Genomic DNA, 25,930 nt, shown 5'->3' with positions numbered 1-25,930 from the left:
TTATGATATTTAGAGAGAAATGTTTGTTAGCCTAAAAAAAAAAAAAAAAGATCCTTCTCCTTTAAAGCATGTTATACAGCACAGTGCTTGTGCTGTAAAATTTTGCAACCCATAACACCTGAAATACCTGGCTGCTGCTGCCTGGCTACACCCTCCCCCCCCCCCCGTAAACTGACCACGGTTTATCATGGCTGACACTGTGGACAGTTTACGTGCATCCATCATCCGCAGCTTTCCTGTCTTTCGTCTGTCCTATATCCCCCCCCCCCCCCCCCGCTTGTCAGCTCTGTGTCAGAGCCTGCCAACCCTCTCCCAACCCCCCCCTGCTGCTGTAATAACTTTGTAAAAATCATGCAATCCCCTAAATGTCATAATACTAAGTGTTCTGTATATGCACCTTATTAAAAAAAAAGCCGTCCTATACCTGATTTAATAGCGGTGCTCACGTGACCAGCCGGCTCTCTCATCTCCTACTCTCAACAAACATCAGCGGGGGAATCTCTGCCCCTTCCGCTGTACCTGTCAGAATCGGGAGAGAGGCGAGCCGGCTGGTCAAGTGAGCGCCGAGCGGTACTAATAAATAAGGTACAGAATGGCTTTTTTTGTATATATAAGGCACATGTATGCTTTTTACTAAGTGAGTTTACAACCACTTTCATGCATGCTAGGACACATAGAATGTAACTAATGGTAGTTGAAGATAGATTTATATTGTGCAAACTAGCTCTGATGAAGAGCATGCACCCAAGATCGGTTAAGTGTACCGTGTCCAGGACTACTTGGAGGAGGGGGTTCCAAGCACGGTTCATTTGTGGTCTGTAACTGTTTGCTACAGTGTATTTAGAACCCATGCCAGACCACATATCTCTCCATAAAATCTGTATACAGAAGCATGGATCACTGGTCTGGTTAGCAGGAGTGATGATATAAGTGTGTCCAGGACAACTTGTCTAGTGTGAGTATAGACAAGTGGAGGAGTAGGGATGGGGAACAAGTGAACTTGGTATGGTTCACCTAAACCATTCCCGGTGTGAGCGCATCCTAAGAGAAATTAAAAAGCAATTTAAAAACCTAATTTTCCTACTTCTAGCTTTTCCAGCTTCCCATCTACCTGACTTTAACCTTTTGAATCAAACTAAGAGTCTTTATATAGTTTTTTTTTTTTTTACAGTGGATAAAATTTAAAGTAAAATGATAAATAAGTATATAATACAAGCAAGATGAATCCATGATGAAACATTCATAATTGATATTGTTTTCTGAACACTGGTCATTCACACCAACATAAGACCTGATTTATCTAAGTTACCTGTGAATCCAGCTTTGCAGGAGCAGCTGTAACTGCCAGGGGTGTTAGTACAGGTGGCATTTGCTGAACAGGAATTGTTGCCCTGGCACTCATCAATATCCGTGCATGTGGATCCATTGCCTTGTTAGACAAAAACATTTACAATTAAAAACAAATACAGTTTATATGGTAAAAGTTTTTTTTCGTCCTGGGGGTGGGTGGGCGGAATTACACACTCATCAGTAATGTTATACTTTATGTACCTGTGTGAAGGAAAACATATACATTGTCTCCATGATAAAACATTGCTCAATTACACCTTTGCAGTGCACATCTACTGTATAAAAAGGTTAGTGACAAAATGCCTCTGTTTGTGTTTTTGCATTTTTAATGTCTTTAATTGAACCGGGGAATGTCTAAATTGTAGTCCAGCACCTGACAATGACCCGGATTTACTAAAACATTACATCATGTTTCATTTCAAAATTATTTTTCACTTTGAAAAGTAGATTTTATCCTACCTTAGTGAATAAGGTGAAATAAAGTGATAATGCCCTTGCACATGCCCAGTGATGCACAGGGAAAAAGTGAAAAAAATCTGTAAGATTCACTTAGATTAATAAATGGAGTGACATTCTTAATTTTCCTTGTTTGTGATTGGGGATTTTTGTGAAGTCAGTTTTCACTTTGCTCCCCCTCATGTATGAAAATTCACCTTGAAGGTGAACATGCTCTAGTCTTTTAGTAAATCCCAGTGTGCTTTTGACCAATTTCTGCAATGTCATGATTATTTACAGCACTGCTCATATTAAAAATGATTTCCTTGTTACCTAAATGTTTTAGTTCCAGCTTAAGCAGTGGCGTTGCTATGGGGGGGTGCAGGCTGTATCCAGGTGACACCCGCCAGAGGGGTGACACCAAGGCCAGGACAGGGGGGGGGGCGTGAAGAGATGAGTGCGGGCAGTGCCGGATAAACTGTGCCCCATGGCAGATGAACATTGGTACACAGCCACAGGTCACTGCTGAAGTCAGACCTTCGTACGCTGCACAGTGCCCTTGCAGAACTGTTGCGGGGTGCCGAGTGCTGGAACAATCCCTGCGCTCCTACACTCAGCACTAGTAGGCATCCATTACACTTCTCTGTCAGGAGGAATGAACTGCCCTCGACAAATCATTTTAATGATTGTGTAATGTTGCAGTGACTCTTTTCCATTGCACTGGACTGGTTAATGTCTTGGGAACTCTGGTGGGTTTTGTGATTGGGGGTTAATTAACTAACACTGCCATTAGCCAGTAATATGCAGCATGAAGGGGTTAATGTACTGACATTGGCCATTAATTCAGCACAAGGCATTAATAAACACTACCACTGATCTCTAATGCAGTAGTGGCCAGGGGCAGTGTTAATTAACCCATTCATGCTGCAATAGAAAGGTCTATTTAACACTGATACTGACCACTAATACAGCACAAGAGGGTTAATAAACACTGCCACTGGCCACCACTGCATTAGTGATCAATAGCAGTGTTAATTAACTCCTTGAGCTGAATTCGTGGCCAATGTCCGTGTTATTTAGATCCAGGGTTTTAAAATAGCATAATGCCACTGACCATCTATGCTGGGGATCATTGTAGAAACTGACACCAATGCTGGGAATCATTGTAGAAACTGGCACCAATGCTGGCGGTTATTATTGCGGAATCTGACACCAATGCTGTCATTGCAGAAACTGGCACCAATGCTGGGGATCATTGCAGAAACAGGCATCAATGCTGGCGGTTATTATTGCAGAAACTGACACCAATGTTGGCAGTTATTATTGCTGAAACTGGCAGTAATGCTGGGGATTGTTATTGCAGAAATTGGCACAGATCCTGGGGGGTTGTTATTTCCTGGGAAGTTCTATTTTTTTCATATCTTATTGTTATATAAATTGGCTAGTTGCTTTATAGTCGTTAATGGCACTGCTATTGCCGTTATATGCAGTGTTATTTGGAGAAAAAATTGGTGACACCATGTTTTATCACACCAGGTGACACCAAACCTAGTGAAGCCACTGAACTTTAGCAGCACTTAAATAATTGTGAAGAGAAATGGAAATATGCAGAAACAATGTCAGAAATCTTCACGGGGTCAATTTATACAAAAAATAAAACAACATCACTGGATAAATGACACAAACATTCGCCCAGTTGCATAGGTGTGGCTTCTATGAGCTGCAGAGGAAGGGAAGCTAAAGAATTTATACTCATTGAACGTGTGTGGGTGAGTAAATGGGCACTCCACTTCAATCTCACTTAATTTCTGTAATTTTTTAGGCAACTTAAACCACTTTCAATTGCAAACACAGCCTAAGGAATCATGGCAACATACTATCACACGTTAAAAGTCACAGTGTCAAAACAAGCTATTATAGAAGGTTGTGTTCATCCATTTGGTGATTTATTTTCAACCATAATAGAGAAACCAGTCCCTGGATGATATATTGTAGATGACTGGGTGGTCAGTCACTGGGAAGGGGACATTTGACCACTTTAGCACAAGGTTTAAATAATCTTTGTTGGCAGAAATCCACTCCTTATAAAAAAGAGGGTGGAAATAAAAAAATTTTCATTCAAATGTTGAAAAATAAAGCACCAGACTGAAGATCAGCCATGAAAAACAAATGAAGGTTGGGCATTCAGGGAAAAGTTACTTGTTTTTAGCATTAGCCCCTTCCAGCCGCCACCCCTTTAAAAAAGAATCTAAACGGCAGGCAGCAGGGGTCCAATGTGACTGCTGTGATTGGTTGTTACATTGGTCACATGATCGCAGGTTCCCAATCACAAAAATGCAGCAACTTCCCAGGACATTGTAGTTATAGTGCTGGGAGCGTGCAGTGAGCACACAGCACAGAAAGCCATTCCTTTTGGTCACTTATATGCAGCCACTCAAGATAAACCTCTTCAGCCCTGGAAGATTTTACACCCTTCCTGACCAGAGCACTTTTTGTGATTTGGCACTGTCTCAATTTAATTGACAATTGCCCGGCCGTTCAACATTGCAACAAAACAAAATTGATGTCCACAAATAGGGCTTTCTTTTGGTGGCATTTTATCGCCTCCGTGTTTTTTATTTTTTACACTATAAACAAAAAAAGAGTGACAAATTAGAAAATAAGCAATATTTTAAATTTTTTTCTATAATAAATATCCCCAATAAATATCTAAAAAAACATTTTTTTTCCTCAGTTTAGGCCAATATGTATTCTTCTACATATTTCTGGTAAAAACAAAACAAAAAAAAAAACGCAATTAGCATATATTGATTGGTTTGCACAATAGTTTTATGCCAGGGATATGCAATTAGCAGACCTCCAGCTGTTGCAAAACTACAAGTCCCATCATGCCTCTGCCTCTGGGTGTCACACTTGCGGCTGTTGAGTCTTGCTATGCCTCATGGGAATTGTAGTTCTGCAACAGCTGGAGGTCCGCTAATTGCATATCCTTGTTTTATGGCTTTCTTATTAATTTTTTTTTACTAGTAATGGTGGCGATCTGTGATTTTTATAAGGACTGCAGCATTATGTCGGACAGGTCAGTCAATTTTGACACATTTTTGGGACCACTGGCATTTTTACAGGGATCGATGCTATAAAATTGCATTGATTACTGTGAAAATGTCACTGGCAGTGAAGGGGTTAACCACTAGGGGACAGTGAAGGGGTTAAGTGTGTCCTAGTACATGTTCTAACTGAAGAGGGGAGGGGCTGTGCAGAGGAGATAACAGATCGTCTGGTCATACACTGTATGACCAGACGATCTGTCTGTTCTCCCCTCAGAGAGACGGTTCTCAGTTCTCAGTGTGCCCCGAGCGATCAAGGTCATGATGACCGCTGGGCTCTAGCATCGGCTCCGTGGGTGAACAGGGGGTGTGCCCCCTAGTGGGCATCTATGGTACCGACATACCATTCGCGCAGCCAAGCCATGTTGCCGCAGTATAAATGCAGCGGCTGGTCGGCATGCGGTTAAAGCCCACTTGCAGAATGTCCGCATATATGTGTAAGGCTGGTGGGAACAAGTACATTTTTCCATTTACTTCATAAAAATTTAAAAAACCCTTTAAGGGTGCATTCACACTGGCACTTTGAACTGGTCCCATGTATGGTTCAGCCCCTTTGGCCAGTTTGTTTGTGAAGTGTGAGTGCTCTGAACCACACCCAGGATCGGTTAAGTGTAGTGATGGACGAACTTCCGACGGGACGTTTCGCGAACGCGAAACGCGAACGGACACAAACGTTCGCGAAAACGACCGTTCGCCGCGGGCTCCATTGACTTCAATGGGAGGCGAATTTCGCAAACCTTTAGGTCGAATTTGCGGCCACGGGGTAATTATTAGGGGGTAGCACGTAGTCCCACCACCTGGACAATAGCATAATACATGTATGAGGTGAATTTGGGATCGATAACTACAAGCATTTTTTTTTTATTTGGGAAATTGTTCTGACAATTCAGGACTATGGAGCTAATGAAGGCAATGGAGGAGAGGGAAGGTCAGGGACCAGGGTAGGCAAACAAGAGGGTGCAGGAGATACAGAGCACTGACAGCAGCACCGTAATACAGAGCACTGACATCAGCACCGTGACATACAGCGCTGACAGCAGCTCCGTGACATACAGCGCTGACAGCAGCTCCGTGACATACAGCGCTGACAGCAGCTCCGTGACATACAGCGCTGACAGCAGCTCCGTGACATACAGCGCTGACAGCAGCTCCGTGACATACAGCGCTGACAGCAGCTCCGTGACATACAGCGCTGACAGCAGCACCGTGACATACAGCGCTGACAGCAGCTCCGTGACATACAGCGCTGACAGCAGCTCCGTGACATACAGCGCTGACAGCAGCTCCGTGACATACAGCGCTGACAGCAGCTCCGTGACATACAGCGCTGACAGCAGCTCCGTGACATACAGCGCTGACAGCAGCACCGTGACATACAGCGCTGACAGCAGCTCCGTGACATACAGCGCTGACAGCAGCTCCGTGACATACAGCGCTGACAGCAGCTCCGTGACATACAGCGCTGACAGCAGCTCCGTGACATACAGCGCTGACAGCAGCTCCGTGACATACAGCGCTGACAGCAGCTCCGTGACATACAGCGCTGACAGCAGCTCCGTGACATACAGCGCTGACAGCAGCTCCGTGACATACAGCGCTGACAGCAGCTCCGTGACATACAGCGCTGACAGCAGCTCCGTGACATACAGCGCTGACAGCAGCACCGTAAGCAGCCCCAGGAGGAAGTCAGCACAGCACAGGGATGGTGTGATCCCCTCATAATAAGAACCCCCAGGAGGAAGTCAGCACAGCACAGGGATGGTGGGAGCCCCTCATAATAAGAACACCCAGGAGGAAGTCAGCACAGCACAGGGATGGTGGGAACCCCTCATAATAAGCAGCCCCAGTAGAAATATGACACCGCTCAACCTCTTCAAAGAGGAGGGTAGGGGCATATAGTACGGTGTGCTTTTTTGGGTCAGGGAAGTGAGCCAAATGAATTAAGAAGGTCTGTGTGCTTGATTCCAAAAATTGTTTATAGACATATACATGGTCTACTGATCACATGTGTTGAATTCCTCCGAGATCCATGCCTCATTCATTTTTAGAAATGTGAGGTAGTTAACACTGTGGTGAGCTAGGCGAGTACGCTTATCGGTCACAATCCCCCCTGCTGCGCTGAACGTCCTTTCGGACAGGACACTGGATGAGGGGCAAGCCAACAGTTCGATTGCAAATTGGGCAAGCTCTGGCCAGAGGTCAAGCCTGCCCACCCAGTAGTCTAGGGGTTCATCACTCCTCAGAGCGTCCACATCGGCCGTTAACCCAATGTAGTCGGACACCTGACGGTCTAGGCGTTCCCTGATGCTGGATCCGGATGACACCTGTCGATGGGTCGGCTGAAAGAATGACCTCATATCCGAAGTCACCAACACATCTTCAAACCGGCCTCTTCTTGCAGGCGCTGTTGGATTGGTACCCGCAAATCCTTCTCTGGGAGTGGGAATTGCTCCTCTGCCAGCGCACGCAAAAGCAGAATGCAGCATTTCTCGAAGCAAGGCCTGGAAGTGCTGCATTCTGACAGCCCTCTGCGACGGCGGTAACATTTCCGCCATTTTGTGTTTGTACCGGGGGTCTAAGTACGTTGCCACCCAGTACTGGTCCTTGACCCTCATGCTTTTTATACGGGGGTCCCTATTAAAACACTGGAGCATGAAGGCCCCCATTTGCACTAAAGTGGAAGCGGTGTGGTGGCCTGGCTCCTGCTCATCATCCAGGATAATGTCGTCCTCTTCATTCTCCTCTCCCCATCCTCGCACAACAGGGATCCCAGAAAGGTTTAAAGCATGCTCTTCTTGCTCCTGCTCATCCGCCCCGGCACCATCCTCCTCTGACTCCTCATCAGACTCCTGTTGTTGACTTGTCTCAGATAGAGTAGCCCCCCCTGGGAATTCATCCAGCATTGCGACTTCCTCATCTTCCCGCTCCTGCTCCTCCACAGCCTGATCAATGACACGACGCAATGCACGCTCCAGAAAGAAGGCATAAGGTACCATGTCACTGATGGCGCCATGGCTGCGACTGACCAGTTTGGTGATCTCCTCAAATGGCCGCAGAAGTCTGCATGTGTCGCGCATGAGCAGCCACTGGCGCGGTGAAAAAAAACCCAGCTCCCCAGAACCGTTTCTTTCGCAGAGTTCATACAGGTAGACGTTAACTGCACGTTTCTGCTGGAGCAGCCTATCAAGCATATAGAAGGTTGAGTTCCATCGCGTCGGGCAATCGCAAATAAGACGTCTGACCGGCAGATGGTGTCGCCGCTGAATGTCAGCAAGGCGAGCCATGGCCGTGTAAGATCTTCTGAAATGGGCCGAGATTTTCCTTGCCTGCCGCAAGATGTCCTGGACCCCAGGGTATTTGACAAGGAATCGCTGCACGACCAAGTTTAAGACGTGTGCCATGCACGGCACGTGCGTGATTTTGCCCTGTTTCAATGCGCTAAGCAGATTGGCACCGTTGTCACACACCACTTTACCAACTGTCAAATTGAGCGGTGTTAGCCACTCATCTGCCTGTGAACGCAAAGCTGAAAGGAGTGCCGGGCCAGTGTGGCTCTTTGCTTCCAGGCACAACAGACGCAGCACGGCATGGCAACGTCTCACCTGGCATGTGGAATAGGTTCTGGGGAGCTTGGGCGGTGCAGTGGAAGAGACGCTAGCAGCGGAAAAGGAGGAGGCAGCTGAGGAGGAGAGGGAGGAGGATGGAGTAGGAGGAGGAGAAGAAGAGTCAGGCCTGCATGCAATCCGTGGCGGTAAAACCAAATCTACACGGGTGCCACGGGTTACATGCTTGACGGCCGTCAGAAGGTTCACCCAGTGGGCAGTAAAACTGATATACCTTCCCTGCCCGTGTTTGCTAGACCACGTGTCTGTGGTCAGATGTATCTTGGCACCGACACTGTGTGCCAGAGATACATTCACTTGCCGCTGAACATGGCCATATAGCTCTGGGATGCCCTTCTCTGAGAAATACTTCCTTCCTGGGACCTTCCATTGTGGTGTTCCAATGGCCACAAATTTGCGAAAGGCCTCCGAGTCCACCAGTTTATATGGCAGTAGTTGGCGGGCTATGAGTTCTGACAAGCCAGCCGCCAACCGTTGGGCAAGAGGGTTATCCGGCGTCATCATTTTTTTACGCTCAAACATTAGGCCCACGGAAGCCTGCCTTTTTGCAGAAAAATGTGAGCTTGGCGTGATGGAAGGTGGAGTGGAGGACAATTGTGAGGAGAGAGGAGAAGGAGAAGTAGAAGACGAGGCTGGACGGTGAGAGCCTGCAGTGTGGCTTTGTGTGTTCCGTTGCTCCCACTGGGCTCGGTGATGGCTGCTCATGTGCCTTCTTAAGGCGGTCGTCCCTAGGTGAGTATTGGGCTTACCGCGACTAACGCGTTGACTGCAAAGATTGCAGATGGCAACGCTATTGTCAGCAGCGGACACGTTAAAAAAAGCCCACACTGCGGAGCCATGTGCCGGTGTCCTGGGAGCGCCAGATGTGACCGTACATGGTCGATGACTCGCTCCTGATACATTTGCAGTCTGCTTTGTCCCTGCTGTGCAATGTAAGTCATTGCTGCTTCTCCTCCCTATCTGCTGGTCCATATCTCCCTCTGAACTCCCCTCCTCTTCCTCTCTTGTGGGCACCCACGTGACATCACTAGACACGTCATCATCAACGTCACCTTCCCCACCGCTATAAGTAGAGTAGGCAGCAACACCGGGGACCAACCTCCTCCTTGGGCTGATCTGGGTACTGGCGTCAGACTGCTGAGTAGCGCTTGTTGCTACCTCCTCTTCCTGATCCAATACCAAGAGTGGCTGCGCATCAGAAATGTCCTCTTGATATGGATCGGAAAATAATTCCAGTGACTCAAGCGGAAGGTATGTGGTGGTGGTGGTGGTGGTCGTGTTGTTGGTGGTAGTGTCTTTGGGGGTGCACATAGCAGAGAGTGAAGAAGAGGGTGCAGATCGAGAGGATGAGGAGGGTGCAGAAGAGTAAGGCTGAGCGAGCCACTCAACCAAGTCTGGTGCATCCTTTAAAGTAATTGAACGCACCTTCTGCAACTTCCCACTTTGGCTCAAGCCTGTTGCTCCTGCCCTACCCCTACCACCCCTGCGGAAGGGCCTGCCTCTTCCTCTGCATGTCATTTTTTAAATGACCCTGTGACAAAACTCTTAGTCCCTATACCGCTGAAGGACTGCTGCAGTATAGGTGAGCGGTCAGCAGTGGTGCACGTCAACCCTATCTATTGTGGACCTATAGCGGTCCTTACAGAACAGCAGACTGTACCGCACTCAAGCCTATGTACCGTAGCACCCTATACCAAGTTACCAGTCCTTATAAGAACTTTTGTGGACCAAGCAGGTTGTGTATTAGTGTTTAGCAGACTGTACGTCAGTCCCTATACCGCTGAAGGACTGCTGCAGTATAGGGCAGCGGTCAGCAGTGGTGCACGTCAACCCTATCTATTGTGGACCGATAGCGGTCCTTACAGAACAGCAGACTGTACCGCACTCAAGCCTATGTACCGTAGCACCCTATACCAAGTTACCAGTCCTTATAAGAACTTTTGTGGACCAAGCAGGTTGTGTATTAGTGTTTAGCAGACTGTACGTCAGTCCCTATACCGCTGAAGGACTGCTGCAGTATAGGGCAGCGGTCAGCAGTGGTGCACGTCAACCCTATCTATTGTGGACCGATAGCGGTCCTTACAGAACAGCAGACTGTACCGCACTCAAGCCTATGTACCGTAGCACCCTATACCAAGTTACCAGTCCTTATAAGAACTTTTGTGGAACAAGCAGGTTGTGTGTTAGTGATTAGCAGACTGTACGTCAGTCCCTATACCAATGAAGGACTGCTGCAGTATAGGGCAGCGGTCAGCAGTAGTGCACGGCAACCCTATGTATTGTGGACCGATAGCGGTCCTTACAGAACAGCAGACTGTACTGCACTCAGGCCTATGTACCGTAGCACCCTATACCAAGTTACCAGTCCTTATAAAAACTTTTGTGGACCAAGCAGGTTGTGTGTTAGTGTTTAGCAGACTGTGCGTCAGTCCCTATACCGCTGAAGGACTGCTGCAGTATAGGGCAGCGGTCAGCAGTAGTGCACGGCAACCCTATGTATTGTGGACCGATAGCGGTCCTTACAGAACAGCAGACTGTAACGCACTCAGGCCTATGTACCGTAGCACCCTATACCAAGTTACCAGTCCTTATAAGAACTTTTGTGGACCAAGCAGGTTGTGTGTTAGTGATTAGCAGACTGTACGTCAGTCCCTATACCAATGAAGGACTGCTGCAGTATAGGGCAGCGGTCAGCAGTAGTGCACGGCAACCCTATGTATTGTGGACTGATAGCGGTCCTTACAGAACAGCAGACTGTAACGCACTCAGGCCTATGTACCGTAGCACCCTATACCAAGTTACCAGTCCTTATAAAAACTTTTGTGGACCAAGCAGGTTGTGTGTTAGTGTTTAGCAGACTGTGCGTCAGTCCCTATACCGCTGAAGGACTGCTGCAGTATAGGGCAGCGGTCAGCAGTAGTGCACGGCAACCCTATGTATTGTGGACCGATAGCGGTCCTTACAGAACAGCAGACTGTAACGCACTCAGGCCTATGTACCGTAGCACCCTATACCAAGTTACCAGTCCTTATAAGAACTTTTGTGGACCAAGCAGGTTGTGTGTTAGTGATTAGCAGACTGTACGTCAGTCCCTATACCAATGAAGGACTGCTGCAGTATAGGGCAGCGGTCAGCAGTAGTGCACGGCAACCCTATGTATTGTGGACCGATAGCGGTCCTTACAGAACAGCAGACTGTAACGCACTCAGGCCTATGTACCGTAGCACCCTATACCAAGTTACCAGTCCTTATAAGAACTTTTGTGGAACAAGCAGGTTGTGTGTTAGTGATTAGCAGACTGTACGTCAGTCCCTATACCAATGAAGGACTGCTGCAGTATAGGGCAGCGGTCAGCAGTAGTGCACGGCAACCCTATGTATTGTGGACCGATAGCGGTCCTTACAGAACAGCAGACTGTAACGCACTCAGGCCTATGTACCGTAGCACCCTATACCAAGTTACCAGTCCTTATAAGAACTTTTGTGGACCAAGCAGGTTGTGTGTTAGTGATTAGCAGACTGTACGTCAGTCCCTATACCAATGAAGGACTGCTGCAGTATAGGGCAGCGGTCAGCAGTAGTGCACGGCAACCCTATGTATTGTGGACCGATAGCGGTCCTTACAGAACAGCAGACTGTAACGCACTCAGGCCTATGTACCGTAGCACCCTATACCAAGTTACCAGTCCTTATAAGAACTTTTGTGGAACAAGCAGGTTGTGTGTTAGTGATTAGCAGACTGTACGTCAGTCCCTATACCAATGAAGGACTGCTGCAGTATAGGGCAGCGGTCAGCAGTAGTGCACGGCAACCCTATGTATTGTGGACCGATAGCGGTCCTTACAGAACAGCAGACTGTAACGCACTCAGGCCTATGTACCGTAGCACCCTATACCAAGTTACCAGTCCTTATAAGAACTTTTGTGGACCAAGCAGGTTGTGTGTTAGTGATTAGCAGACTGTACGTCAGTCCCTATACCAATGAAGGACTGCTGCAGTATAGGGCAGCGGTCAGCAGTAGTGCACGGCAACCCTATGTATTGTGGACCGATAGCGGTCCTTACAGAACAGCAGACTGTACTGCACTCAGGCCTATGTACCGTAGCACCCTATACCAAGTTACCAGTCCTTATAAAAACTTTTGTGGACCAAGCAGGTTGTGTGTTAGTGTTTAGCAGACTGTGCGTCAGTCCCTATACCGCTGAAGGACTGCTGCAGTATAGGGCAGCGGTCAGCAGTAGTGCACGGCAACCCTATGTATTGTGGACCGATAGCGGTCCTTACAGAACAGCAGACTGTAACGCACTCAGGCCTATGTACCGTAGCACCCTATACCAAGTTACCAGTCCTTATAAGAACTTTTGTGGACCAAGCAGGTTGTGTGTTAGTGATTAGCAGACTGTACGTCAGTCCCTATACCAATGAAGGACTGCTGCAGTATAGGGCAGCGGTCAGCAGTAGTGCACGGCAACCCTATGTATTGTGGACCGATAGCGGTCCTTACAGAACAGCAGACTGTACCGCACCCAAGCCTATGTACCGTAGCACCCTAGACAGACCAAGTTACCAGTCCTGATAAAGAGCTTTGTGGAACAAGTGAGTTGTGAATGATTAGCAGACTGCAGCAGAAGGGCAGCAGTCAAGTATAATATTCTTTCTATATTTGGAAGAAAGAATATTATACGTGTACAAGCCTATTACCGTACCACTGATACCAGTCCTGAAAAGAACCTTTGTGGAACTAATAGTAACAGCAAGTCTTTAAAATTATCCTCACTGCCTGACACACTGCTTCCTGCCTGTCCCTATACAAATTGGCAAAAAAGAGTAGGCTGGAACGATTAGCTGGAACAGCTCTTTTGTGGACCTGATAGTAACAGCTAATGATGATGATGATGATGATGATGAAGAAAGACTAATCTGGCTGAGCTGTCCCTAAAATAGCAGCATACAGCGCTCTGTCCCTTTATCTAAACTGACAAAAGAAACTCAGGCTGCTGACCTAACACCTATACCAGTCCTGAAAAGAACTTTTGTGTACCAAATAGCTAGCGTTTTCTCTGTCCCTACTCCACACAGGATCCTTTCCCTACAGTGACAGAAGAAAGAATGTAAAATGGCCACCGGATCGGGTGTATTTATAGGTTAGGGGGAATGTCCAAGTGTCCATGAGCTGTCATGTCTCAATTGGTTGTCCTGTAACACATGATAAACGTGTCACGAAAGGTTAAAGTTCTTGTATACATTAAACACGTAAGTCCGCCGGGGCGAACGACGGAAAAAGGCGTTCGAACCCGCGGACGGCGAAAGTCGGAAATTCGCCGCGAAACGACCGCCGGGCGAACCGTTCGGCCATCACTAGTTAAGTGTACCGTGCCCAGGAACACTTGGAAGAGGTAGTCCTAGGCACGGTTCACTTGTGGCCTGGAAGGGTTTACTGCGGTGTAAGTGCAAATCATGCCAGACCACCGTTTTCTCCATAAAAACTGTGTACAGAAGCAGAGATCACTGGTCTGGTTAGCAAGAGTGATGATGTAGTGTGTCTGGGACCAGCTGTCTAGTGTGAGTGTAGACAAGTGGGGAGTACGGAGGGGGAACAAGTGAAAGTGAGCATGGTTCACCTAAACCATTCCCAGGGTGAGTGCATTCTAAGAGAATTAAAGAGACTATTTAAAAACATAATTTTCCTACTTCCAGCTTTACTACCTGATTTTACTGTTTTGGATCAAAACTACGAGTTTTCACTAGAATTTTTGTACAGTGGATAAAATGATATCCTAAAAAGATAACTTGGTATCTATACAGTATAATAGAAGCAAGATGAATCCATCATTAAACATTCATACTTTATATTGTTTCCTGAACACTGGTCACTCACACCAACATAAGACCTGATTTATCTAAGTTACCTGTGAATCCAGCTTTGCAGGAGCAGCTGTAACTGCCAAGGGTGTTAGTACAGTTGGCATTTGGTGAACAGGAACTGCTGCTCTGGCACTCATCAATATCATTGCATGTGAATCCATTGCCTTGTTAGACAAAAACATTTACAATTAAAAACAAATACAGTTTGTTCGGTAAACGTTGCTTTTTTTGGGGGGGGGGGAATACACACACATCAGTAATGTTACAATTTATGTACCCGTGTGAAGACAAATGTATACTTTGTCTCCATGATAAAACACTGCTCAATCACATCTTTGCACTTTTGCAGGGCACTTACATATAAAGGTTAATAATAAAATGATTTTCTTTGTGTGTTTGCATTTTCAATATCTTTCTTTGAACTGAGAAAAGGTTTAATTGCAGTCCAGGGCCTGACAATAACCCTGAGTGACTACCTTTCACTTTGAAAATTACATTTTACCCAATCATAGTAAATAAGTGGAAACAAAGTGAAAATTTCCATTGCACATGCACAATGATATACAAAGAAAATAAAAAACACATGCCTTTTACTTGTTTATGATTGGTTAATTGAAGTCAGCTCATTCACTAAGCAAAGTGAAGAACATCAGGAACATTCACTTAGATTAGTGAATGGGTTGACAGGCCTTTTTCTGACACTTGTTATTTACAGGTTTACATTAGTATTTTGTTGCTGAAAATTTTACTTTGAACCCCCAAACATTATATATAGTTTTTTTTTAGCAGAGACCCTAGAGAATAAAATGGAGATCATTGTAATATTTTATGTCACACTGTATTTGTGCAGCGGTCTTACAAATGCAATTTTTGGGGAAAAATACACTTCTTTGAATAACAAACCTTTATCAGATGCCACTGTACAAAAAATACCAGGGTTATGGCAGATAGCTGCTGCCATAAGCCTGATATTTAACATAAAAATAATGATGTATATATACAGTGGGCGGTCTGGAAGTGGTTCATTTTCCTTGCACGTGTCTGGGTATTTTTGTGAAGTCAGTTTTCACTTTGCTTCCCCTTATATACTACTTTGCAAAATGAAAACTCACTTTGAAGGTGGACACATTTTACTCTTTTAGTAAATCAATCCCAGTGTGCCTTTGACCAATTTCTCCACTATGTCATGATTATTGACAGCACTGCTCACATAAAAAAAAAAATCCTTGTTACCCAAATAATTTTTTTTTCCTGGTTCCAGCTTAAGCAGCACTTACATAGTTGGAAATACATTGGAACAAAAACCTCAGAAATCTCCATGTTGGTCTATTTATACAAAAAATAAAAAATCACTAGATAAATGATACAAGCATGTGCCTATTTGTCATGAATTCTGACCGTATATTGCTTAATGCAGTGATTTCCTATGCAACCTCTAGTGGCCACAATGCAGTATTTTCCTGATTGAAGTATTTCAGAGAAAATACCACATTTATGCTATTAGATAAAGTTGGCAATCATAGGAAATTAACAAATTAGGCAAAATACAGTCAGAATTTCTGAAGACTGAGTGAACACTTGTAACATTCGTCCAGAAAATTTCTTATAAATAAACCCCTTTGTGTTTTCTGACCATTTACAGTGTGGGGGTTATTTACAAAAGGCAAATACACTTTGCACTGCAAGTGCACTTAGAAGTGCAGTTGCTCTAAATCTAAGCGGTAGATATGAAATGAGGGGAAGCTCTTCTGATTTTATCATCCAATCATGTGAAAGCTAAAATGCTGTTTTTATTTTCCCCGCATGTCCCCCTTGGATCTATAGCGACTTTACTTCCAAGTGCACTTTCAGTGCAAAGTGGATTTTCTTTTAGTTAATAACCCCCTATGTGTTTACATTGAAACATCAGACCTGTATGTTACTCAGCTAAGACTTTGCAGACATAGAAAGCAGAAGACCCCTTGCTATTTGAAGCAAATTATAATAAACATAACCTTATTGTATAGAAAAAAGCCTAGGACTCCTTCAATCTCACTTAATGTCTGTGATTTTTTAGGCAACTTAAACCACTTTCAATTGCAAAAACAGCCTAAGGGATCATGGCAACATACTACCACACTTTTTTGTCACATTGTCAACACAAGTTATTATAGGAGGTTGCGTTCATCCATTTGGTGATTTATTTTCAACCATAATAGAGAAACCAGTCCCTGGATGATATATTGTAGATGGTTGGGTGGTCAGTCACTGGGAAGGGGACATTTGACCACTTTAGCACAAGGTTTAAATAATCTTTGTTGGTAGAAATCCACTCCTTATAAAAAAAAGAGGGTGAAAAATAAAAAATTTTCATTCAAATGTTGAAAAAAAAGCAATCACCAGGCTAAAGATCAGCCGTAAAATCAAAACAAATGAAGGTTGGGCATTCAGGGAAAAGTTACCTGTTTTTAGTATTAACCCCTTCCAGCCCTTTATAAAAGAATCTAAAAGGCAGGTGGCAGAGGTGGGCATTCCAATCATGGGACTGCTGTGATTGGTTGTCACATTGGTGACATGATCTCAGGAAATCACAAAAATGCATCAGGAGCTTCCCACGACATTGTAGTTATTGTGCTGGGAGCGAGCAGTGAGCGCACAGCACAGAAAACCATTCAGTTTGGACACTTATATGCAGCCACTCAGCATTAAAGCCCACTTACCCCAGTGGCCGCATATATGCGTATGGCTGGTGGGAACAGATACATTTTTCCATTTATTTCATGAAAATTTTAAAAAACCTTTTAAGGGCATTCACACTGGCACTTTGAACTGGTCCCGGGTATGGTTTAGTCCCTTGGGCCAGTTTGTTTGTGTAGTGTGACTTCTCTGAACCACACCCAGGATTGGTTAAGTGTATCATGCCAGGAACACTGGGAAGAGGTAGTCCTAGGCACGGTTCACTTGTGGTCTGGAAGGGTTACTGCAGTGTAAGTGCAAATCATGCCAGGCCACCGTTTTTCCATAAAAACTGTGTACAGAAGCAAAAATCACTGGTCTGGTTAGCAAGAGTGATGATGTAGTGTGTCTGGGACCAGCTGTCTAGTGTGAGTGTAGACAAGTGGGGAGTAGGGAGGGGGAACAAGTGAATGTGAGCATGGTTCACCTAAATCATTCCCAGGGTGAATGCATTCTAAGAGAATTAAAGAGACTATTTAAAAACATAATTTTCCTACTTCCAGCTTTACTACCTGATTTTACTGTTTTGGATCAAATCTACGAGTTTTCACTAGAATTTTTGTACAGTGGATAAAATGATATCCTAAAAAGATAACTTGGTATCTATACAGTATAATACAAGTAAGATGAATCCATCATTAAACATTCATACTTTATATTGTTTTCTGAACACTGGTCATTCACACCAACATAAGACCTAATTTATCTAAGTTACCTGTGAATCCAACTTTGCAGGAGCAGCTGTAACTGCCAGGTGTGTTAGTACAGTTGGCATTTGGTGAACAGGTATTGCTGCTCTGGCACTCATCAATATCCGTGCATGTGAATCCATTGCCTGTTAGACAAAAACGTTTACAATTAAAAACAAATACCGTTTATTCGGTAAACATTTTATTTTATTTTTTTGGGGTGGGGGGGGGGGGGGGGAAATTATACATAGATCAGTAATGTTACAATTTATGTACCCATGTGAAGAAAAATGTATACTTTGTCTCCATGATAAAACACTGCTCAATCAGATCTTTGCAGGGCACTTACATATAAAAAGTTAGTGTCAAAATGATTTTCTTTGTGTGTTTGCATTTTCAATATCTTTCTTTGAACTGAGAAAAGGTTTAACTGCAGTGCAGGGCCTGACAATAACCCTGATTTACTAAAGCATTGCATCACGTTCAATTGCACAATGAAAATAACATTTTACCCAATCTTAGTAAATAAGGGGAAAAATAATTCCTTTGCACATGCACAATGATATACAAAGAAAATAAAAAACACATGCCTTTTACTTGTTTATGATTGGTTAATTGAAGTCAGCTCATTCACTAAGCAAAGTGAAGAACATCAGGAACATTCACTTAGATTAGTGAATGGGTTGACAGGCCTTTTTCTGACACTTGTTATTTACAGGTTTACATTAGTATTTTTTTGCTAGAAAATTTACTTTGAACGCCCAAGCATTATATATATAGTTTTTTTTAGCAGAGACCTTAGAGAATAAAATGGAGATCGTTGCAATATTTTATGTCACACTGTATTTGCGCAGCGGTCTTGCAAACGCAATTTTTGAAGAAAAATACACTTTTTTGAATAACAAACTTTTATCAGACGCTGATTCGCCCGCTGAATAAAAAATACCAGGGTTGTGTCAGATAGACATGTGCAGAGTAAAATAATTCGTTTTGGAATTTCGTTTTCGTCAGTTCGAATTTCGTTTATTACGTTACTCCCGAAATTCGTTGCCCCCCTCTGACGCAAGAGAAAACCCGGGGTTCCCTGTGACGTATGGATGACCCCACCCCCCCTCTGATGCAAGAGAAAACCCGGGGTTCCCTGTGACGTATGGATGACCCCGCCCCCCTCTGATGTAACGGAAACCTGCCTGTGTTACATCAGAGGGGGCAGGGTCACCCATACGTCACAGGGAACCCCGGGTTTCCCCTTGCGTCAGAGGGGGGCAGGGTCAGTTGACGGGTGGCCCCGCCCTCCGTATATAAGAAACGTCAGGCCGCCGGAATGCCTGCAGTGTCTCCTCCGCGGAGACAGAAGAAGGATGGATTTGCTGCGCTGGATGAGATGAGCCATCGCTGGAGAGATGACCGTCCGTCGCTGGATAGCAAGAGTGGATTACCACCGCTGGAATCTTTTTTTTATTTTTTTTATTTTTAATAAAGGAATTTTTCAAAAGTGTGTTTGTCTTATTTAACTATATTTTACACTTTCTTTGTGAAATGGTAGGGGTACTTTTGTACCCCCTTACCATTTCAAACAGCGGGGGCGGGATCTGGGGGTCCCCTTAAAGGGGGCTTCCAGATTCTGATAAGCCCCCCGCCCGCAGACCTGCACAACCACTGGCCACGGTTGTGGGGATGAGGCCCTTGTCCTCATCAACATGGGGACAAGGTGCTTTGAGGGGTCACAGACCCCCAAAGCATCCTCCCGATGTTGAGGGCATGTGGCCTGGTACAGTTCAGGAGGGAGAGGGGGCCGCTCTCTCGTCCCCCCCCTCTTTTCCTGCGGCCTGCCAGGTTGCGTGCTCGGATAAAGGGTCTGGTATGAATTTTTAGGGGGACCCCAACGTCAATTTTTTCTTAAATTTGAGGCAGGGTTCCCCTTAATATCCATACCAGACCTGAAGGGCCTGGCAATTGAATTTGGGGGACCCCCACGCTTTTTTTTTTAATTTATTTTTTATTTTTTTATCAATGACTTTCAATGAGTGTTCTCTGTATTATGGAGCCGACAATTCATAATAGCTGCGAGTGATTTTAAAGGACTTTTTTTCCTGCATAAATGACACTTTGTGCAGGGACAGTTCTAAGCACCAGAAACATGAGCCCCTTCACAGGCATACTATAGACAACCCCCCCCCCCCCCCTACGAAATTTAAAGGAATATTACACTTTTATTGTTTCACTTTAATCATTATTAAAATCACTGCTCCCGAAAAAACGTCCGTTTTTAAAACTTTTTTTGCATTGATACATGTCCCCTGGGGCAGGACCCGGGTCCCCAAACACTTTTTAGGACAGTAACTTGCAGAATCTTTTCTCTCTGTCAAATCTTTTTTCTCTGTCGAATATTTTCTCTATATAATCTTGGACTAATAGAAGTAAGGTTAGGCACATTCGACCACAGGTTCTATAGACAGATTGTTATTGTCAGAGTCACGTCGAATCTCCTATTCTATATCGAACTGTTGTAACAAGGAAAACGAAAATAAAGCATTTATTTATGTCGGATCTTTCATTTTTCGGATTTTGTGCTTTCGTTATCGTTTGTCAAAACGAAAACGAAAATAGCTGAAATTCGGACGAAAATGCATTCGGACGAAAACGAATGCACATGTCTAGTGTCAGATAGCTGCTGCCATAAGCCTGATATTTAACATAAAAATAATGATGTATATATACAGTGGGCGGTCGGGAAGTGGTTCATTTTCCTTGCACATGTCTGGGTATTTTTGTGAAGTCAGTTTTCACTTTGCTTCCCCTTATATACTACTTTGCAAAATGAAAACTCACTTTGAAGGTGGACCCATTATAATCTTTTAGTAACTTAATCTCAGGGAAAATACCACATTTTTGCCCTTAGATAAAGTTGGCAATCATAGGAAATTAACAAATTAGGAAAAATACAGTCAGAATTTCTGAAGACTGAGTGAAAGCTTGTAACATTCGTCCAGAAAATTTCTTATAAATAAACCCCAATGTATTTTCTGACCATTTACAGTGTGGGGGTTATTTACAAAAGGCAAATACACTTTGCTCTGCAAGGGCACTTAGAAGTGCAGTTGCTCTAAATCTAAGCGGTAGATATGAAATGAGCGGAAGCTCTTCTGATTTTATCATCCAATCATGTGAAAGCTAAAAATGCTGTTTTTATTTTCCCCCGCATGTCCCCCTCGGATCTACAGCAACTTTACTTCCAAGTGCACTTTCAGTGCAAAGTGGATTTTCCTTTAGTAAATAACCCCCTATGTGTTTACTTTGAAACATCAGACCTGTATGTTACTCAGCTAAGACTTTGCAGACATAGAAAGCAGAAGATCCCTTGCTATTTGAAGCAAATTATAATAAACATAACCTTATTGCATAGAAAAAAAGCCTGTATATCTAGGAGTGTGGATGTACATGACCCATGATTTGTTTACCAACGTAATTTTATAGATTTGACAGTTTTATATGATATATTATTAAATCACATCATTAAATCATGTCATCTTATTGGCCTATCATATTATGATATTTAGAGAGGAATGTTTGTCAGCCTAAAAAAAAAAAAAAAAAAAAAAAGATCCTTCTCCTTTAAAGCATGTTATACAGCACAGTGCTTGTGCTGTAAAATTTTGCAACCCATAACACCTGGCTGATGCTTCCTGGCTACACCCTCCCCCCCTGTAAACTGACCACGGTTTATCATGGCTGACACTGTGAACAGTTTACGTGCATCCATCATCCGCAGCTTTCCTGTCTCTCGTCTGTCCTATATCCCCCCCCCACTTGTCAGCTCTGTGTCAGAGCCTGCCATCCCCCCCCCCCCCCCCCCCCGCTGCTGTAATAACTTAGTAAAAATCATGCAATCCCCTAAATGTCATAATACTAAGTGTTCTGTATATTCACCTTATTTAAAAAAAGCCGTCCTATACCTGATTTAATAGCCGCGCTCACGTGACCAGCCGGCTCTCTCATCTCCTACTCCCAACAAACATCAGCGGGGGAATCTCTGCCCCTTCCCCTGTACCTGTCAGAATCGGAAGAGAGGCGAGCCGGCTGGTCAAGTGAGCGCCGAGCGGTACTAATAAATAAGGTATAGAATGGCTTTTTTTTTTTATATAAGGCACATGTACAGGACACTTGGTATTATGAAAGCCAGGGAATTGCATGCATTTTACTAAGTGAGTTTACAACCACTTTCATGCATGCTAGGACACATAGAATGTAACTAACGGCAGTTGAAGATAGATTTATAGTGAGCAAACTAGCTCTGATGAAGAGCATGCACCCAAGATCGGTTAAGTATACCGTGCCCAGCACTACTTGGAGGAGGGGGTTCCAGGCAGAGTTCATTTGTGGTCTGTAACTGTTTGCTACAGTGTATGTAGAACCCATGCCAGACCACATAACTCTTCATAAAATCTGTATACAGAAGCATGGATCACTGGTCTGGATAGCAGGAGTGATGATATAAGTGTGTCCAGGACAACTTGTCTAGTGTGAGTGTAGACAAGTGGAGGAGTAGGGATGGGGAACAAGTGAACTTGGTATGGTTCACCTAAACCATTCCCGGTGTGAGCGCATCCTAAGAGAATTTAAGAGGCAATTTAAAAACATAATTTTCCTACTTCCAACTTTTCCAGCTTCCCATCTACCTGACTTTAACCTTTTGAATCAAACTAAGAGTCTTTATGTAGAATATTTTTTACAGTGGATAACATTTGATGTAAAACGATAAATAAGTATATAATACAAACAAGATGAATCCATAATGAAACATTCATAATTGATATTGTTTTCTGAACACTGGTCATTCACACCAACATAAGACCTAATTTATCTAAGTTACCTGTGAATCCAGCTTTGCAGGAGCAGCTGTAACTGCCAAGGGTGTTAGTACAGTTGGCATTTGCTGAACAGGAATTGTTGCCCTGGCACTCATCAATATCCGTGCATGTGGATCCATTGCCTTGTTAGACAAAAACATTTACAATTAAAAACAAATACAGTTTATTTGGTAAAAGTTTTTTTTTGTCTTGGGGGTGGGTGGGCGGAATTACACACTCATCAGTAATGTTATACTTTATGTACCTGTGTGAAGGAAAACATATACTTTGTCTCCATGATAAAACATTGCTCAATTACACCTTTGCAGTGCACATCTACTGTATAAAAAGGTTAGTGACAAAATGCCTCTGTTTGTATTTTTGCATTTTTAATGTCTTTAATTGAACTGGGGAATGTCTAAATTGTAGTCCAGCACCTGACAATGACCCGGATTTACTAAAACATTACATCATGTTTCATTTCAAAAGGGGGGGACGTGAAGAGATGAGTGCGGGCAGTGCCAGATAAACTGTGCCCCATGGTAGATGAACATTGGTACACAGCCACAGGTCACTGCTGAAGTCAGGCCTTCTGACCCTGCACAGTGCCCTTGCAGAGCTGCAGCGGGGTGCCGAGTGCGCTCCTACACTCAGCACTAGTAGGCATCCATTACACTTCTCTGTCAGGAGGAATAATCTGCCCCAACAGATCATTTATAGTCACAGCCTCTGGCATGATGTCATTCAGAGGCCGGGACAGGAAAAGAGAGAGGAACCGCGAGGGAGTGTGCATGTTGGTCAGATTAGGTAAGTAAATGACAGACAGAAGAGAACATATGTTACTTAACAGTGTAACGTTGCAGTGACTCTTTTCCGGTGCACTGGACTGCTTAATGTCTTGGGAACTCTGGTGGGTTTTGTGATTGGGGGTTAATTAACTAACACTGCCATTAGCCAGTAATAAGCAGCATGAAGGGGTTAATGTACTGACATCGGCCACTAATTCAGCATAAGGCATTAATAAACACTTCCACTGATCTCTAATGCAGTAGTGGCCAGGGGCAGTGTTAATTAACCCATTCATGCTGCAATACAAAGGGCTATTTAACACTGACACTGACCACTAATACAGCACAAGAGGGTTAATAAACACTGCCACTCGCCGCTACTGCATATTAGTGATCAATAGCAGTGTTAATTAACCCCTTGAGCTGAATTAGTGGCCAATGTCAGTGTTATTTAGATCCTTCATGTTGCAGAGTTTTAAAATAGCATAATGCCACTGACCATCTATACTGGGGATCATTGTAGAAACTGACACCAATGCTGGCAATTATTATTGCGGAATCTGACACCAATGCTGTCATTGCAGAAACTGGCACCAATGCTGGGGATCATTGCAGAAACAGGCATCAATGCTGGCGGTTATTATTGCGGAAACTGACACCAATGTTGGCAGTTATTATTGCTGAAACTGGCAGTAATGCTGGGGATTGTTATTGTAGAAATGGGCACAGATCCTGGGGGGTTGTTATTTCCTGGGAAGTTCTATTTTTTTCATATCATATTGTTATATAAATTGGCTAGTTGCTTTATAGTTGTTAATGGCACTGCTATTGCAGTTATATGCAGTGTTATTTGGAGAAAAAATTGGTGACACCATGTTTTATCACACCAGGTGACACCAAACCTAGTGACGCCAATGAACTTAAGAAGCACTTAAATAATTGTGAAGAGAAATGGAAATATGCAGGAACAATGTCAGAAATCTTCAGGGGGTCAATTTATAAAAAAATAAAATAACATGACTGGATAAATGACACAAGCATTCGCCCAGTTGCACAGGTGTGGCTTCTATGAGCTGCACAGGAAGGGAAGCTAAAGAATTTATACTCATTGAACGTGTGTGGGTGAGTAAATGGGCACTCCACTTTAATCTCACTTAATTTTTGTAATTTTTTAGGCAACTTAAACCACTTTCAATTGCAAACACAGCCTAAGTCAAATTGTCAACACAAGCTGTTATAGAAGGTTGTGTTCATCCATTTGGTGATTTATTTTCAACCATAATAGAGAAACCAGTCCCTGGATGATATATTGTAGATGGCTGGGTGGTCAGTCACTGGGAAGGGGACATTTGACCACTTTAGCACAAGTTTTAAATAATCTTTGTTGGCAGAAATCCACTCCTTATAAAAAAGAGGGTGAAAACTAAACATTTTTTCATTCAAATGTTGAAAGATAAAGCAATCACCAGGCTGAAGATCAGCCATGAAAAACAAATGAAGGTTGGGCATTCAGGGAAAAGTTACTTGTTTTTAGTATTAACCCCTTCCCTTAAAGCCCACTTGCAGAATGTCCGCATATATGTATAAGGCTGGTGGGAACAAGTTCATTTTTCCATTTATTTCATAAAAATTTTAAAAAATCCTTTAAGGGTGCATTCACACTGGCGCTTTGAACTGGTCCCGCGTATGGTTCAACCGCTTGGGCCAGTTTGTGTAGTGTAGTGTGAGTGCTCTGAACCACACCCAGGATTGGTTAAGTGTACCGTGCCAGGAACACTTGGAAGAGGTAGTCCTAGGCACGGTTCACTTGTGGTCTGGATGGGTTACTGCAGTGTAAGTGCAAATCATGCCAGGCCACCGTGTCTCCATAAAAACTGTGTACAGAAGCAGAGATCACTGGTCTGGTTAGCAAGAGTGATGATGTAGTGTGTCTGGGACCAGCTGTCTAGTGTGAGTGTAGACAAGTGGGGAGTAGGGAGGGGGAACAAGTGAATGTGAGCATGGTTCACCTAAACCATTCCCAGGGTGAGTGCATTCTAAGAGAATTAAAGAGACTATTTAAAAACATAATTTTCCTACTTCCAGCTTTACTACCTGATTTTACCGTTTTGGATCAAACTATGAGTTTTCACTAGAATTTTTGTACAGTGGATAAAATGATATCCTAAAAAGATAACTTGGTATCTTTACAGTATAATACAAGCAAGATAAATACTTCACTAAACATTCATACTTTATATTGTTTCCTGAACACTGGTCACTCACACCAACATAAGACCTGATTTATCTAAGTTACCTGTGAATCCAGCTTTGCAGGAGCAGCTGTAACTGCCAGGTGTGTTAGTACAGTTGGCATTTGGTGAACAGGTATTGCTGCTTTGGCACTCATCAATATCAATGCATGTGAATCCATTGCCTTGTTAGACAAAAACATTTACAATTAAAAACAAATACAGTTTATTCAGTAAACGTTGCTTTTTTTTGGGGGGGGGGGGGGGGGGATAACACA

General features: G+C 43.9%; 1 protein-coding gene across 10 annotated transcripts in view; it reads right to left on the bottom strand.

Annotated features, from left to right (window-relative positions):
- The window catches only part of LOC143988215 (uncharacterized), a 191,110-nt gene that overhangs the window by 31,523 nt on the left and 133,657 nt on the right, over nucleotides 1–25,930 (bottom strand). For 6 of the 10 annotated variants that reach the window (XM_077487602.1, XM_077487604.1, XM_077487603.1 and 3 more), the window contains 5 exons: nucleotides 25,718–25,837; nucleotides 22,657–22,776; nucleotides 17,810–17,929; nucleotides 14,424–14,543; nucleotides 1,310–1,429 (listed from right to left, as the gene is read on the bottom strand). In XM_077487602.1, coding sequence (XP_077343728.1) covers nucleotides 1,310–1,429; nucleotides 14,424–14,543; nucleotides 17,810–17,929; nucleotides 22,657–22,776; nucleotides 25,718–25,837 — 600 coding nt within the window. The remainder of the gene's footprint in view (nucleotides 1–1,309; nucleotides 1,430–14,423; nucleotides 14,544–17,809; nucleotides 17,930–22,656; nucleotides 22,777–25,717; nucleotides 25,838–25,930) is intronic. The other 4 variants (XM_077487607.1, XM_077487608.1, XM_077487606.1 and 1 more) reach the window with 4 other exon arrangements.

This window comes from Lithobates pipiens, unplaced genomic scaffold (assembly GCF_037356315.1).
Source record: "Lithobates pipiens isolate NorthernLeopardFrog02 unplaced genomic scaffold, aLitPip1_a1.2 Scaffold_18, whole genome shotgun sequence".
NCBI classification, from domain to species: Eukaryota; Metazoa; Chordata; class Amphibia; order Anura; family Ranidae; genus Lithobates; species Lithobates pipiens.
The sequence above is the reverse complement of the archived record's forward strand: the minus strand, read 5'-3'. Positions and strand labels throughout refer to the sequence as shown.